This window comes from Zingiber officinale, chromosome 8B (assembly GCF_018446385.1).
Source record: "Zingiber officinale cultivar Zhangliang chromosome 8B, Zo_v1.1, whole genome shotgun sequence".
In the NCBI taxonomy this organism is placed as follows: Eukaryota; Viridiplantae; Streptophyta; class Magnoliopsida; order Zingiberales; family Zingiberaceae; genus Zingiber; species Zingiber officinale.
In genome coordinates, this window is record NC_056001.1 from 2,176,153 (window position 1) to 2,194,279 (window position 18,127).

The window sequence follows — 18,127 nt, forward strand, 5'->3', positions numbered from 1 at the left end:
TTAAGAAATTGTAAGGAAAAAAAATTAAAAAATCTAATAGGGTAAATATATTTAAACCTTTGAAAGAAATTAAGAGATGACAATTAGTAATTAATTTTGAAGACACGGACTGACAGGAATGCACCAAGTGAAAATAAGAAGTGAAAAATAATTATCATGATAGAAATTAACAGAGTATTATTTATCCATGTTATATTTAGCAAAATAGCATATCATTAATAAATAATAGTAAAGTATTATAAGAAAGATCAGTAATATATTACCAATAGTAATATTTCTAAAAAAATATTAAATTCAAGATAGATTTTGATTTAATATTTCTAGAAATTAATAGTAGAAGTTTCTTCTAAGTTACAATGCAAAGTAGGAAAAGAAAATTGACATGTAGATGTAGAAATACAGTGTGAGAGTTATAAAAGAATTTCAGGTTAAACGTCATTCAGATGTAATAATACTTGTACCTACACCACAAGATTATTCAAAGTCATTCTACTAAGGTTTCAAGTCCAACTGTGCTTAGAAATGCTAAGGCTTCTTTGTTGGAAGCTGATTTTTGAATGCTGATTAACCATTGAATTTCATTCATCTGTGAAGTACTATCTCATCCAATAGCCCGAGTTCCTTCGCCTCTCGGGGGTCAAAGTCCTGATATAATCATAGTTTTGATCGATTTCTTTGTGTGTAATGAGAATAATTTGACTAAGAGATTATGTGATGTCATCAACTTCTTTGTTAAGGCGAACACATCAAAGACGTCGTCGGAGATACTCTTATAAGGTGGTTGAATAGTTATGATAAATTGGGGGAGGGTGTGACGCTTGCCCTTGCCGACTACAAGGAGTAAGGCACCTATGGAGTATACTTGGCCGATGCGGAGTGTAGACATTAGATTACTAAGATGCTGCATGGTATTATAAATAATAAATTCGGAATTCAACGAACTTCAGAGTAGCCAATGTACATGTTTATAGGCTCCGAGTTTATGGATTATAGCAAAAGTAGTTGATATTTGACCGCAGATGTCATAACTTCATCTATAGGACGTCAATAATCACAATGTGTTGCTTCGATAAGATGTCGAGGGAGAGGTTGTGCGCGCGGATGGAACAACATCGGATATTCCACAAGCAAAGGCGAGCAATGATGCGAACAACAACGGCACGAACAACATCTGTGAGCGGAACAACACACGGCAAGTGAAGATCGGATTAGCACAAACAGCTTGTTCGCTTGTCACGTGCTGATCCGCTCTCCACTGCTATTCGCTTTTCGCGTGTTGTTCCGTTCGCCGTTGCTGTTCGCATCGTTATTGTTCTGTCTGCACTCGCCGCTGCTTGTGGAATATCCGGTGTTGTTCCGTTCGCGCGTGCAACCTCTGCCCCCCAACATCTTATCGAAGCAACATATTGTGATTATTGATGTTCTTATAAATGAAGACATTACATATGCGGTCAAATATCAACTACTTTTGCTAGAATCTTTAAATTCAGAGCCTATAAATATGTACATTGACTACTCTGGAAGGTCGATGAATTCCAGACTTATTATCTATGATACCATGTAACATCTTAGTTGTCTAGTGTCTACGCTCCGCATCGGCTAGGCATACTCCGCGTTACTCTTTGCGGCCGACAAGGGCAAGCGCCGCGCCCTCCCTCATTTTATTATAACTATTCAAATATCATATGAAAGTATTTCTGGCGACGTCTTTGATGCGTTCGCCTTAACAAAAAGCTGACGACATCACATGATCTTTTGGTCAAGTTATTCTCATTCCACACCAAGAAATCGATCAAAATCATGGTTGTATCGTGACTTTGACCTATGAGAAGGCGAAGGAACTCAGGCTATTGGATGAGATAGTATTTCATAGGTGAAGGGAATTCAATAGTCAACCAGCATTCAAAAACCAGTCTCCAATAAAGAAACTTTAGTATTTTTAAGCGCAGTTGAACTTGAAACCATAGTTGAATGAATTTGAAAAAGCTTGTGGTGTAGGTACAAGTGTTATTGCATCTAAATGGTGTTTGACCTGAAATCTTTTTATAACTCTCACATTGGGTTTCTACATCTACATGTCAATTTTCTCTTTTCCTACTTTTCATTGTAGTTTGGAAGAAGCTTCTACTATCAAATTTTCAGAAATATTAAATTAAAATCTATCTTGAGTTTAGTATTATTTTGAGGAATATTACTATTGGTGATATGTTACTGATTTTTCTTGTAATACTTTACCATTAATGATATGGTATTTTGCTAAATATAACATGGATCAATAATGCCCTATTAATTTCTGTCATGATGATTTATTTTCACTTGGTGCAATCCTGTCAGTCTGCGTCTTCAAAATTAATTACTAATTGTCATCTTCTAATTTCTTTTAAAGGTTTAAATATATTTACCTTGCTAGATTTCTTGATTTTTCTCTTTACAATTTCTTAAATTAAATGATTGCATTACAACCTTACTAATGTAAGTGCCAATTGTTATGATCGTGAAAATCTTGTATTCTCATCCACATTGTGATCTGACAAGTTATTTATAGTATGTTTTTCTTATTAGACATTACAATTTTACATACTTAACATTTGTCTCTTTCTTATAGATTAAAAGTTGAAGAAGGAAACACCTGGATTGAGTTAAACATATATTCAATTGTCTATTTGATTTGATAAAAACTTATAAGAGTTGGGAGTATTTAGTCCTTTTAGAGGTATTTGTTATTTTGGTGCATTAAACATTCTTATACTGATTGGGAAACTAGAGTTAGAAGCACAGTTAGATTTTAGATGCTTTAGTTTTTTTAAGATCAGTCAACATATGGATACTGACTAACAAGTTAGAAGTTGAAATAGTTGTTAGACATTCATCTCCTTTAGTTTTATTTTTTCACAATCAAAATTCCGAACGATCAATATATTTTTTGGTTGTCCAACCTTAATTGGTTTACTAAGAATATTTAGTAAAAGATATCATTGTAGCCAACATGCTGTAACAAACTCATAGTATTCCCATCATTTAAAGCTTCTTGGGGTAATCTTTGCTCATAATATACATTTTTTCTATTATAACTTTATAAAAGAGCATCTATCTGGGTTTAGCTTCTGTCTTATAACATTTTGGTGGAAGTAGAATTTTCAGTTTCTAACTATCCCCCCAATCTTACTGTGTGAATTATTGCAGGAGTGAATATTTCAATTGAAGAGATTGAGTCATCAGTTAATGCTGTTGTTGAAGAAAATATGAATCCTATATTGGAACAGCGTTATCGCATCAATTGTTTTTTTGTTTCCATCTTAGTTTTTCCTCTTCCAGTTATTGCCTTGTACAATTATTTTTATAATTTAAAAATGTAGAAAAAATTCTGAACAGAAAAGGTATAAAAGTTGATCTAAACAGATCAACTCATGATTGCCATAAACTCCTTTCTTATGAATTGCTGATTCTTTTCATTGTGCATCCCTAGTAATGTGATTTAGGCATTTAGCCTACCATGTTAGTGAGCACCTATATCCACTTAATGTGTGCTGACTCTGTATGCATTATCATAGAAAATTATCTTTCCATAGAATTACTAGGTGTGCCTATTCATTTATATACATGTATATTTACATTTCCATTTCATGAAATTTGGTGTTTTTCTTTTTGAAAATTTTCTCCTCAAATTGTTACCATGTACATTTGTGATTTTGTGTTTGATTGCTTCCTGTTCAAAACCAGTCGACAATCTATGTGGTCAAGTCAGAAAACATTACCTGTGGTCTGTGGGCTGATGCCAGAATTGTGAAGGTAAGTAATAGAACGCACAGGTCCTTAGCAAATTTTATTTTAATCATTAATGTCATCATATTTTTTTTTCTTAATTCATTTTGATAAATCAACAGGAATTGATTGATCAGAAGCTTGAGTGATTCTTGGTGAGAAGACAGCTGAAGATGATAAGGAATCTCTGAAAAAAAGGAACAGCCTGTGAAAGTTGAGCTAAGAATGCTATTGGCTGCTTAAAATGTAGCATTTTGTGGTCCTTGGGTATTCTTTTAGCTGTGCGCATTTACTTCTAGGAAAAAGCAAGTGATGCAATTGCATGTGTTCCAAGTGTGGAGGAGGAAGTGAATCCATTCTTGATATTTCCAGAACCTGCTGAAAACTTTAAGGTACTTCCTCAATTTGTTTGATTACCTGTTATCACTTTATTATATTTTTATTTTTCTGATCAAATATCTAGAATCAATATCTAGTTGCATTTTCCTCAGCTTAGCAGTTCATATCTGATCCAAACTTTAATCTGTACATGATTGTTTAACTTTTGTCTTATCATGCGCTGCAACTGTATTCTAGTCCTTTCTATTCCATTGCTAGACGAAGGTGATGACTAGGTCCATTTTTCTAATCTGATATGAATAGATGACCTAGTTAGAAATAGTACTTTTCTTATTCTTGTGCTATTCTGTCAGTGTATTATCTAGATCCACAAATGAGTTATCTCTGTTATAAATATAAGCATTGCATTACGAGTGAAGAATGTTTTATGCTTTTTTGTCTGATCATAATGAGTATTTTCCTTTTCTTATTTTAGTAGATAACACTCAACAACCAACAGTCCTTTATGTGGAAGTTGAAAGAGCTGCTCAAGCTTTGATTTCGTTCTTTCTTCCACATTTTGCTTCTCTGGTGGCATGATAAGTTCTCTATGGTTGATTTCCTGCTTTGAAATCTCAGGTTCACACCGAGATATTTTTCAGTAATGGAGAAATCTGGAGAGCTTACAATTCGAAGGAGAACCTGGAAAGACATCTCAAGTTTACTGGTGGGAAGGTTTTCACTAGTTTTCCTCCCAAACCTAATGGATATCTACATATTGGCCATGTTAAGGTAGAATAATTCTGCTTACTAAGGTATTGTTTGGTGTCCGTTTTTGTCATTAGTTTTATATTTATGTTTTTCTTCTTCAGGCACTGTTTATTGATTTAACAAAAGATAGGGGAGGGTCATGCTACTTAAGGCGAGGACTACATCTCTTCTCCACTTTTATATAGTGTTAAACACTACTTTGCTTTGCTGCTTCTGCATTTAAAATAACAATTGTGGTCCTGATAAATTTTTAGGTATAATCTGTGTCAATTTTTTGTGTCTCTTGTTTGTTTTCCTTGAAATGAAAATTTGGTTTGTAAATTAAACACTGTTTATTTATGTGGTCGTCAAACAAATTCTGGTGTGGATTAGAATAGTAGCTACATAGTAATTTTCTGTTTGATGTAGGTATCATGAGTGTATCTAATTCGCCATGGTAGTTTTGCTTGCTGTTGTGCCGTCTAGGTTCATGATACAAATCCTGAAGCAGAAAAGAAAGAGTACATAGACCATAACCAAGAAATAATACTATGGATGGGTTGGCAGCCTTTCAAAGTTGGTATCTAGTTTCTTTTATTATAATTTTCTACATTATCAAACTGGTATTTATTTTATCAGGTTACCCACATGAGTGACTACTTTCAAGAATTGTATAATCTAGCAGTGGAATTGATACACAGAGGCCTAGCATATGTTGATCAGGTGGTATGTTTATATTTATTTGCAATTATGTTTGGAGATGCCATCAATATGCTTGCTATGTATATTAATATTGTTACTGAAGAAAGTATAATATTTCTTGTTACTAGATTGTGAAGGAATGAGATAAATATGTGCAAAATAATTGCTAGTTTTACTTTATTTTTCTCTCCAGACCCCAGAAGAAGTAAAGGAGTATAGAGAGAAGAAAATGAACAGCCCATGGAGGGATAGACCTATTGCAGAATCATTGAAGTTATTTAAAGACATGAAAAGAGGTTTGATTGAGGAGGGAAAAGCTACACTCAGACTGAAGCAAGATATGCAGAGTGATAATACGATATGTATGTTTTGATAGTGTATCGCATTAAGGTGAGATATTTGCTCTCAAACACAATGATATTTTTAGACTTAATAATATTTAATTTGTATTCCACAAACTCTGTACAGTTTGCTCACCATCCTCAAGTCGGCGACAAGTGGTGTATATATCCTAGTTATGACTATTCTCATTGCATAGTGGATTCTCTGGAAAATGTTACACATTCAGTAAGTGTACCTTCCACAATCTATTCAGACTAACCAGGTATATTGGATTTGTAATTAGTAGATCATAATGGCTTGTCAAGTTGTCATTCATTAATCTGTCTGCTATGCTTAAGCATTTCATATGCCTTTTAATACTGATATTTGTGCAGTGGACTGTTATTGCATTCCTGATCATATGACGTTCTATTTGATAGGGTTTAAATCTTTGAATGTCCTATGTTGCACCAATGATGTGTGATGCTCACTGAATGTAAGAACATTAATCAAGATCTTCTATCAATTATCCTTTTCAAATTTGGTTGATATCTTGAGGGGAATCTGACCTTGATGCCTTCCATTACTGAAACAAGATAAGACAATATAGAAATTAAAAGACAATATAGGATAGGTAATAAAGTATTGCAGTATTGTCTTTCCTTCTAAACATTTTTCTTTTAGTTTTCACCAGTTCCAGCTGCCCTTTCTATTGACTTGATTGAACAAGTTTTGAGAAATAGAAGGATCAACAGTTAATTAGATATATCAAAATCTTCAGTTTAAACTGATTTTCACCAATAACCTTTGGAGAATTAGACTAAAAAAAATCTTCATTCAATAGAGGTTCATTTTAGCACATTCTATGACAAATTATGTACAAAGGACATTTTTGATTTCAGATACTGGCTGTCATAACTTCTCTGATTTGTGTTCCATATTTTCTCTTTAAGTTTATTTCTTGTGCTCAAATAAAGTAGTCTTCTTTATTAGCTGCATTTCTGGTAATTCATTTGTCTATGGAATATGTATTTTGTTTCACCAGTTGATTCTGTAGGGATTTATTGTTCCTTTCTAAATTGGTTTTGTTTTCCAAGCTTCTTATTATATTGGGATTAGAATTAAAGTCTGCATAAAATTTTAAAAAGTAACGATTGACTTGGTAGCACAGGAACATTATATGGTCTAAATAGTGAAGTAGTATCTATCAGGCTACCTTTATTCTATGTCCTATATCACAACCCTTTTCTTTAATGTCTTGCTACATTTTTATATGAATATTTGCTCTTTTGCAGCTTTGTTCACTTGAGTTTGGGATCCGCCGTCCTTCATACTACTGGTTACTTGTTGCTTTAGGCCTTTACCAAGCATATGTATGGGAGTACTCGCGTTTAAATGTTACAAATACTGTCATGTCTAAGCGAAAGGTCTGTTGTTTTTCTGTCCTCGATGATTAGCACAATGTACTTATGATCTATTAATGAATCATCCTATTGCAGTTAAAGCGACTGGTAACAGAAAAGTGGGTTGATGGATGGGATGATCCCTGTCTAATGACATTAGCTGGGTTGCGACGACGAGGAGTCTCTTCAACAGCAATCAACTCTTTTATCAGAGGAACTGGAATTACTAGAAGGTTTAACTCGAGTTTCATCTACTAAACTTTCTGTCATTTGCAGCTTTAATTATGCTGTAGGCCTTGTGTCTGACCTTCTAACAAGGCAACTATTAGTGAATTTCATTCAGGACAGTCATCAGTAACCGCATAATTTTTATGATAATGTTGTACCCTCTGTGGAATATGCATGATAATCAACTTAAAATTTAGTGTTTTAATGGCTTGGCAAATCTCATTAGTTACTTTCTAAATATTACTATACAGTGATAATAGTATGATACGAGTTGATCACCTTTAATACCACATTAGAGAAGAGCTCAACAAAACTGCACCTAGGATTCTGGTGGTTTTGCATTCTCTAAAGGTTTGCCAATTCCATTGTGGGAGTTTTTCTTACTGCAGGGGATGATCACAAATTTCCATCATGATTCTGTTATGCAAAGATGTGGCCTGATGCTCCATCAACTTATTCCTCTTCATATTACAAGGTATACCATTAGTCAGAATGGATGCTAACCATGAAGTTCTTAATTGTTTAATTTGTTTCCAATCTTTCCCTCTGCATAATGTGGACACTATCGCTACAGGTTTCGTTTACAAATGTCATTTATACAGAGCAATCAGATTTTCCTCTTGAGGATTCAAAAGATTTCTATGGCCTCACACCTGGAATAACAGTTATGTGATTTCCCTCGTTTTGCCTGATCAAAAAAGCTTGTAGCCCTTATGTGATTCATTTGGAACAATGAAGCTTTTCTTATTTTCATAATGCTAGATTTATTTTCTGTGACTTTGCCATTCAAGTTATCTGACAATTGCGATTCTGGCGAGCAGAGGATTCCTTAAAACGGGAATCTGGCACCATGGTTCATCATGCTAATATCCAAGCATCCAAGGTGAGGATATGTGCCATCTGTTATGATAGTTCTGTGTGGACAGAAACATGCTTTACTATGTACTTCAGGGTCTTCAATCTTAATTTGTGCTAAAATAAGTATAAAATTTGCTTGGAAATTTTTTATCTTGTAAAAGCAATATTTATAGTTGTTAGGTTAACAAATATCAAAATAAAGATAGATGGAAACTCTGTTGTGTTGGCCCACTGCCAGTCACTTGAATTAGTTCCTGCCTTACAGTGTCAATGTGGTTCAGTAGTTTCTGAGACAAGACCACGGTTGTGCTATCAGAATCCTTGTCTCGTTTTAACCTGTCAAGCTCATCATCTAGCTTGGAGTGCCCAACCTCAAGGAGTGATTCTGTAGGTTGCTGCCTGGTCGAGGGTCACAAGGCGTATTTTTTCTTTTGATGGTCGTACTAGATAAACATGATGACAAAAAAAAAAAAATGTTCGCCCCCGCCAACACTGAGGAAGGACGAATTTCATAAAAAAAAAAAAAAAAAATATTAATTAGGTTGAATAACGTCGAGTTTGGGTGATTAGTCTGATTTTACAGAAATTTTCTATCGATCATTAAGATAAATCGCAAAGCACTTGTAGCGGGCAGTCTAGGAGTCCAAGAGTCCAGCATCTTTTAGTTACCTGTCTCATTGTGAACTTCATAAACAATAGAAGGTGAGGGGGAGAGAATGACAGAGAGAGCACGCACACGCTGAGTTTGTTACATATAAAACACTTACGTATTTTTTCTTTTGATGCTCGATCAAGCTTTGTGGTGGCTTTAGGGAGAACGGAAACAAAGACGGAAGTGGAAGTGGAAGCGCCAGTGGTGGGAGTGCATAGGGATGATAATTTTCTCGTGGGTTCGGGTCCCGTGGGGAAAATCTGAAAAGGAGATGAGGATTTCTGATTTTTTCGGGGATAGGACGAGTTTGAGATAGGTATGAGAATACTATCCCCAACTTTTCTCGTTAGAAATATTAATAATAGTGTTAATATTAATATTAAAAATTTTAAAAATATTAATAATAATATTAATATTGATATTATCATTAATAATAATAATAATAATATAAATTAAATTTGAGTATGAGACGAGGATAGAGTTTGATCCCCGTGGATTCGGATTTAGAGAATCTCCGAATCTGAAAAAATGAAAAAGAGATGAGGATGACAAATCCACCCCGCCCCCCTCCTCCTCCTCCTAAGTACGGATTCGGAGAATCTTCAAATCTAAAAAAATGATTTTGAAAAAAATGAGAAATGATAGGGATGACAAATCCGCCCCGCCCCCCTTCTCCCCTCCTCCTCAAGTGCAGCCTCGGAGGTTTAATGGAAGTTTCTGGATACTCGTAGCCTCGAGAAGAAAATCAGCTGGTAGCACCCGTTACAGTTACATGTGTGCGTGGATTGGATTCCGCTACGCGATGCCCTCTTTTGGCCCAATATAACGTGGGCAATGTTGGGTTTGGAGAGGCTCAACCCAACAAAATTATTTTCTCGAGAATTGATCATAAATCTATCATGATTAATATATAGCCGAAATTAAAAATATGCCAACGTTTTCAATATATATATATATATATATATATATATATATATATACACATACGTAGAAAAGTGAATCATGGGGTCTATTTATATAGTACTGAAAATGGATAAATCTGGCATCATTTATGATCAATGGGTTCTTATCATCTTATGCCTCTTATTAAGTGCCCAAAACTTTCTAGCTATAATCTTGTGTCTTTAATTTCTCACAAGAAGATAATTGATTTGATATATATTTATATATATATATGGCCCATGAAAGTAGAGTATCACAGGGACTGGCCGAACTTAAAATAAATACAGATTCTGTAAGCATTATGATTGCTATGAATAATGGAAGGTTGATAGCTTATAGCACAAAGGTTTTACGTTGAGGTGAGACTTGAGAGAGAGATATAGGCTGATGAGAAGCTTAATTCTGATCTGGACAGCAACGTGGATGGTGCAGAGAAAGCAGATTCTCATCATCCTTGTTTGCCACTGAACATTGTAGAATGCAGAAGAAATTAAGTAGTTGGCCGATAACTCAATTATTTCATCAAGGGCCTAGTGATAGCACATATATTCTCAATTCTCTAAAGCATCTCATATCTCACTCAAGATAACTACAACTCATATCTTGCACTTGTTTATAAGTCAAATTATAAGCTAGCAGGCCAAAGGGCATTAGTGATCCAGGGGCTAGTGATAATGCCTTGGACTTTTCTTGGAATGCAAAGTATATTTTTTTTAATTCCATTATTTGGATGGAATGTGGGTGGTGTCTCGGCCACTCAAACCATGCAATGCATGTGTACAGCAGCATCGCCCAAAGGGATATGGTGGGTGGTAGTGATGAGGGACAAGGAAGCATTAATTCATGCCTAATAATTGGACCAATTCAATGGAATATGCAAACTTATTCTCTTTTTTTTTGCCCCTCTGATATTGAAACTTTAAATTATGTATGTTTGTTCCTCGAAATATCAAGAATGTGTATTGCTACTAATTAAGCTGATCGAATAGAACGCGTGGCAAAATGTAATGACTGAAAAATAAACATGGATCTGCTTTATACAAAAGGTTCAATCATTGGATTTGATTTTGCATTTTAATTTAGATTCGGCTCCTCCATAATAGACTTAATGAAACCGTTGACTTCAGATATACTGCATTATGAATGCGCGTTGACTCTCTCTAGAATATTCTGACGGCACTTTTGTTCCACTCGGGTTTGACTCATCATCTTTTGCATTAATTGGAAGTAAATATGGAATATTTACAAAAGTTGTTGAAAAGGAACGTAAATAATGGTTTGAACTGTGCCTGAGGATGCCATCGCACTACTGCATAAATTATTCAGCCCATAATTTAAATTCAGTTGGCAGAAGTAGCTATCTGCCAAGTCAAAAGCACTATTTATTATTTATTTATTTTATGTTTTTATTTTCTCTGACTAAAGTGTTGTGGTGAGCCTCCAATAATAATAATAAATAAGTATATGGAACTCGAAACTCATCGATTGTAACGTATTATTAAATATTTTTATTTTTAATGGATAGTGGACCTGATAATACTATTTATCATGATAGATCGTCATATATATTTCCTCGATTTATTCTAGTGATCAGTCGAAATCATTTCCTGAGTCTATACAACCTTGATTATCATTAACACTTTGACTCCATGACGTTCCTGACCTTGGGTCGTCCGTTTCTGAGCCATCTCCTGATTTGACGGTGCCCTGACTCCATGACACTCCCAATCAAAGACAATGTCGTCGTTTATTTCGCGAAAAATGGATAACATATGTGTAGATCTTGAGATTTCGGACTATTTCAAGAAGTAGATAATGATCGTGCAGATCTCGACATTTCATATTATTTCATAAAGTAGATAACAATAGTATAGGTATGAGGACACGTGGAGAATGTAAGAATCAACCGTTGCTTTATAAAAGATAGCTCACTTTTACAGGCGCAAGTAGGTACATACATGTATAAAAAACCCTAAACATCTCTTTATCACCAGGGAATACCTTGCCGTCATTCTAACCCGCTTTTATCTTCTTCAATATAGGCTCTAGTAGATTTACCCACCCATCCTTGTTGCTACCAAGCGATTGGTGACCAAGTTAGCAACTGCGTCAATTCATCAGTGGTTCGTTCGTCGACAATCTTAGGCAGGATTAGATTCAATCATTAATTGGTGTTTTGTTATAAATATAAATATGTTCTTGATTAACAAAAACTATCCCTAATGCCGAATTAAACTAGATTACTGAAACTAGCTTGAAAAGTAGTAGTTAGTTTTCTCCCTCCAGACATTATGAACAAGGCTTGCATGCTTAGTGGTAAACAAATACTTTTTATTAATTTATAGAGATTTAAATATGTACTAATCAATCTTAAAAAAAACACTGTGGCATTTATTAATTCCAACAAAAGATTTTCTTGTTCTAGCTAATGAAAGATTAACTGGAGAATTTTCTTCTCCTCCTAGGATTGATAAATCAATTCGTTTGCACTTCTAAATCTAAATATGTGGTGCCTAATAGATTATCTCACAACACAAGAATTTTTAGTAAAGACAAACTTTAAAGGATTTTCTAATTATCTCATTTTTTTTATAGATTAGTTATTTTTTAATCTTCAAGCTAACAATTAGGCTTTGTTTAGTTGTCCTTTGATTCAAAACATTACCATATATAAGCATTGCCATGTTACTCTATGCGCAAAATATTTCCTTCAAAAAAACAAAGAGAGAAAATTTTGCCAACATACATTTATTTTCGTTAGTTGTTTGATGTCCTAGGCTACACCGAGAGGAATCTCTTTCTTTCTTAGGTCATGGACAAAATCCATCTCCTTCCCATTAACTTAAGGATAAAGATGCTTATCTGAAGGTAGGAAAATGTCACAATATTGAACAAGTGTGTGTATTTATATATGAACCATTCCATTGTCCTTTTATATATATAACATAAATATAACATGGGTTGTGTTAGAGATTTATGAGTACCCTTATAAGCAAAATAAATGAAGTGGACATATGCTTTCTACTTTAATGATTAACTATTTAAACTAATATATAATAGTTGAGAATCAAATATTATTTCTATATTTGTTGGAGGTGAGATTGTATATTTAGATCCACGGATGATTGATTTGCTTTTAGGTATCATAAAGAGATGAATCCAATGGAAAAGACAAGGTGTTCTCATAAAGTATGAGAGTGATCAACTATGACAAGCTAACTAAGGTTGGAAAATAGAGTCCTTTGGAGATATTGTTTGGCTTGGAGTAGTCGAAATGACAAGAACGAGCCAAATTGAAGAAGGAGCTTAATTGAGAATGCCCTCTACTAGGGTTTGACCGCTTGCTAGGTAGGGCACTACAAGACGATAATATATCTTATACATTCACGTGAATCATTCAATTATACATCCATAGACCCTAGAGAAATAAATAAAATCAATCTTTATCCACCATATATCTTCTCTACAAGTACACTAAAGTGGTTAAACAAATCACAAGGAAACATTAATGATTAGAGGTTAATCAACCAATTAAGGAAGAAAATATGATTTCAAAGAGATTAAGTGAAGACACGTGTCCGAGTGGGAGGGGGGCGAACAAAATTGCATGCCGCCTTTTGCAATTGAGATGGCGTGTTTCTCGTTAGCGCGTCGCTGCAAGTCTGCAACAGACAGATTCCTCCACGCACCTTCTTCGTCCAACCAGATCTCTCCACGTGAGCTCAGTGGACGCTTCTCGGTCCTAGATAGCAACGGCCACTAATTACCCGCCACGTGTTTTGTCCCAGTCTGGACCCACACGCCACCTCCACTGTGGGAGTGCGAGCTCATGCCCCTCTCTATATAACAAACCCTCCATCCTTCTCCTCTCTGTGCCAATTAACCTGTTCTGTAGTCTCTACCGATCGACTCTCTTCTTCTTCCTCCTACGATTCTCTAATTATTTAGTTGCATGGGGAATGGGGACGTGACGTTGTCGGAGTTCGCTCGACGGGTGCCGGTACCGCCGGCGCGGCCTTTCCTGGACACCTTCAGGGCCAACCTGAAAGAGACCTTCTTTCCCGACGACCCGCTCCGGCAGTTCCGCGACCAGACGGTTCCCCGCAAGTTCATGCTCGGACTCAAGTACTTCCTCCCCATCTTCGATTGGGCCCCCACCTACTCCGTCTCCCTCTTCAAGTCCGACCTCATCGCCGGCATCACCATTGCCAGCCTCGCCATCCCCCAGGGCATCAGCTACGCTAAGCTCGCCAACCTCCCTCCCGTCCTCGGCCTCTGTAATTAATCCACTCATCCTCGATCCCATCCGTCAAAATCTGATTTTTAGTGGATTAATATGTTAATTGTTTGATTTCCTATTCGTGAACATGCAAAAGATTCGAGCTTTGTGCCGCCGCTGGTGTACGCGATGATGGGCAGCTCCCGCGACTTGGCCGTGGGCACGGTGGCCGTGGCCTCACTCTTAATCAGCTCCATGCTGGGGAAGGAGATCTCGCCGGTGCAGGACCCTGCATTGTACTTGCATGTAGCTTTCACCGCCACCTTCTTCGCCGGACTCTTCCAAGCTTCCCTCGGCTTGCTGCGGTAATATATAATTATATATAGGATCGATGCTTCTCTTTTTTTTACCTAAAACTAGTTATCATCAATTAGCTAACCTGCAGCTTTTGAATTAATTAAAACTGTGTATTAATTGTTGCAGGCTGGGTTTCATAGTGGACTTCTTGTCCCATGCAACCATAGTGGGGTTCATGGGAGGAGCTGCTACTGTAGTGTGCCTTCAGCAGCTGAAGGGGATGCTCGGTCTTCAGCACTTCACCACAGCAACTGACCTCGTATCTGTTTTGCAATCAGTCTTCTCTCAAGTTCATCAGGTTCATTCTCTTCCTCCCTTTCACGTTCTGTTTACTTTTCCCAAAATCTAAATTTATCTGGATTAATTGAGATCTCTAACTGATCATGCATGGTACGTGTCTCTTTTTTTCTGATGCAGTGGAGGTGGGAAAGTGCTGTGCTGGGGTGTTGCTTCCTCTTCTTTCTTCTCGTCACTCGTTTCTTTGTAAGCATCTATATATATATGTTAACTTCACTTTCCTAGCTAATTAATTAATTAATTACCAAAATAATATACAAGTGACCAACTTAATTAATAAGGAACGATCACGATTCTTTATCAAGCAAATGGTAGAAAAGTTTAAGGACTTAATTCCCTTGCATCCATAAGGGACACAAACCCGTGACTGCATGCATGCCAATTATTGCACTGGTACTTGCTGTCATCGATCGTTCCATGCATCCAGAGAACACGTTGTTGTCCTCTTCTTCTTGTCCATCGACTCACTCTGAGATAGTGAGATCTACCCTTTTAGTTGATTAATATTGCAGTTCGAATTTTTATTTTTATTTTGTTTGAATAAACAGAGCAAAAGAAGGCCAAAGTTCTTCTGGGTGTCAGCCGCTGCCCCCTTGACTTCTGTAATACTCGGAAGCCTTCTGGTGTACCTCACTCATGCAGAGAACCATGGAGTTCAAGTGGTGAGCAATCCTTGCCATCTTTGATCTAGACGATGGAATTAATTAATCACCAGTTCTATTCCATTTGGTTATACCTTTTTTGTCCCTGCACATTTACAGATTGGGCACCTAAAAAAGGGTCTAAACCCTCCATCAGCAACCAGCTTGACATTCATGCCGCCCTATATCATGGTTGCGCTTAAGACCGGCATCATCACCGGCATCATCGCCCTCGCCGTAAGTCCAGCTCTTTAATTTGTTCAAGACATAACTTCAATCTGATGGATTGAAACCAATCCACAACTCGTAACTGGTTGTGCTGATACATACGTATATACAGGAAGGTATTGCAGTCGGAAGGAGCTTTGCCATGTTCAAGAATTACCACATCGATGGTAACAAAGAGATGATAGCTTTTGGGACGATGAACATGGTTGGATCATTAACCTCATGTTACCTAACAACCGGTGCTTCTTCTCACCCCAATCCCATCTAACAATTGAACTTATATTATTAATTACTTAGTGTGACCATACATGCATGTTCTTAATTACTGATGTAAACTACTGGTGTTCGTTTAGGACCATTCTCACGGTCGGCGGTCAACTACAACGCCGGTTGCAAGACGGCGATGTCCAACGTGATCATGTCGGTCGCGGTCATGATCACCTTGTTGTTCTTGACGCCGCTGTTTCACTACACTCCCTTGGTGGTCCTCTCTTCCATCATCATCTCCGCCATGCTAGGGCTTATCGATTACGAGTCGGCGATCCACCTGTGGCACGTCGACAAGGTTGACTTCTGCGTTTGCGTAGGCGCATATTTGGGAGTTGTCTTCGGCAGCGTTGAAATTGGATTAGTCATCGCGGTATGTCTCTAGTCAAAACACGTGCTCAAACTACTCAAATCTTGATTCACCAATCCACATACTCTGTTCGACTCCAGGTTTCAATCTCCGTGATGAGGGTTTTGCTCTTCGTTGCGAGGCCAAGGACTACTGTGCTCGGCAGCATCCCCAACTCGATGGCATATCGAAGAGTCGATCAGTATCCTGCGGCACAAAGTGTTCCTGGAGTCCTCATCCTTGGCATCGATGCTCCAATATACTTTGCCAATGCAAGCTACTTGAGAGAAAGGTTGGTTTTGCATCGTATCATTTAGTACTTTGATGAAATTACAAATACAAGGCATCGTCAACAAACTGGTGTTCTATGATTGATAGGATTTCGAGGTGGATTGATGAGGAGACAGAGAGAACCAATGGGGAGACTAGTTTACAGTACTTGATCCTGGACTTGGGTGGTAATTAGCTCAACTTGTTTTGGCTCAACCTTCTTTTTTTTTTTCTTTCTCTTAAACTTCAAATCCATTTTTTGTTTCCAATTGTTGCAGCTGTTGGCAGCATCGACACCAGTGGAATCGGCATGCTGGAAGAGGTGAAGAAGATTGTTGATAGAAGTGGCATTAAGGTACTGCAAATCTTGTGCCATCACTAACTAATTTTCAGTGTCAATAGCATGCTAATTTGATCGTTTCTTTTCAGCTTGTGTTAGCAAACCCAGGAAGTGAGGTAATGAAGAAGCTGGACTCGTCGAAGGTCCTTGAAGCCATTGGCCATGAATGGATCTTCCTAACTGTTGCTGACGCCGTCGCGTCCTGCGACTTCATGCTGCACACTTGCAAGTCTAATGGCGCTTCGTGCGAGAATGTTGTTTAGATTTGATTGTGCAGTAAGAAATGTTGGAGATTTGCGATGAGGGAATTTTGTGGTAATCCTTTGGCTAGAGATGGAATACTGTAAGTTGTATTATTTAGGATGGAAGTATCATGCCTTTGTTACGTTGTGGAGGGAAATAATCATGGTAAAAACTCTTCGTCATTGTCTGTTACTGTTTCATTCAACTACAGAGCTACTGATTTTAATAGTAATTGATTACAAGCAATTGCAGAAAGGAATTGAAAGAACAAATTGACATGATAATCATTATCAATACTTGATTTCGAGATGAAATAGATAGTGCGCTTCAAATCATCAACAATGTTCACAAACGAATGAAATTCGATTGATGAGGTTTCTAGGAACACAGAAGGTGAAAAAGTAATTGACAGTCTAGCTACACTAAAAAAGTCCACAAAAGAGAGAGGCAACAATGGACAAAAGCCACTAAATAAGGAAAGGCACCGAGAAGATGTAGAACACAGAGACAGCCAAAGGAAGAAGAGGGACGAGAACAATGGCAGGCCGCATGCACTTTGTTGTCTAAGATGTCCTTTTGTTGACATCTTAACTTTTAATTGATGTCCTTGGTTAAGAATTTTTTATATGGCATAATACTTCTTTTATCGTCACAAAAGCATTAGAGTATCCATATCCATTAGTCTGGCTATAAATTTTATCCTAATTTTTAGATAATAAAGTTAAAAAATCTTTACATCAGTTAATAAGATAATAATATATCTGATTTGGATAGGATTCTATATCCTCCATCGATGATATATATCCATACTTATTAAATGATTAGATATTTTCTATAGTTATAATTTTTCTTCTTTCTATCTAATTATTATCATTCAGCAAAAATATATTAAAATTAACATTCTCTCTCTCTATATATATATAATTTAAAAAATAATTTAAACATCTATATAATCTCCTCCTAATATCAACAAAAATAAT

The 18,127-nt window shown here is 36.5% G+C and overlaps 1 protein-coding gene and 1 pseudogene across 1 annotated transcript; both read left to right on the forward strand.

Moving 5' to 3' along the window:
• The first annotated feature begins 1,074 nt into the window (after window positions 1-1,074).
• LOC122015630 lies at window positions 1,075-8,269 on the forward strand (annotated as a pseudogene).
• Window positions 8,270-13,814: 5,545 nt separating this feature from the next.
• On the forward strand, window positions 13,815-17,329 carry LOC122016412 (sulfate transporter 3.1-like). Its single transcript, XM_042573698.1, has 12 exons — window positions 13,815-14,213; window positions 14,313-14,520; window positions 14,639-14,810; window positions 14,930-14,995; window positions 15,358-15,471; window positions 15,571-15,687; window positions 15,791-15,917; window positions 16,032-16,318; window positions 16,396-16,586; window positions 16,673-16,752; window positions 16,843-16,919; window positions 16,994-17,329. The coding sequence occupies exons 1-12, from the start codon at window positions 13,889-13,891 to the stop codon at window positions 17,165-17,167; spliced, it is 1,938 nt and encodes a 645-aa protein (XP_042429632.1). The 5' UTR covers window positions 13,815-13,888; the 3' UTR covers window positions 17,168-17,329.
• The last annotated feature ends 798 nt before the right edge of the window (window positions 17,330-18,127 follow it).

Coding starts and splice junctions, on each gene's coding strand:
- LOC122016412 (XM_042573698.1), top strand. CDS start 13,889: ATGGGGAATGGGGACGTGACGTTGTCGGAGTTCGCTCGACGGGTGCCG. Junction 15,918..16,031: donor CTCATGTTACCTAACAACCG/GTGCTTCTTCTC, acceptor GTGTTCGTTTAG/GACCATTCTCACGGTCGGCG. Junction 16,920..16,993: donor TTGATAGAAGTGGCATTAAG/GTACTGCAAATC, acceptor GTTTCTTTTCAG/CTTGTGTTAGCAAACCCAGG.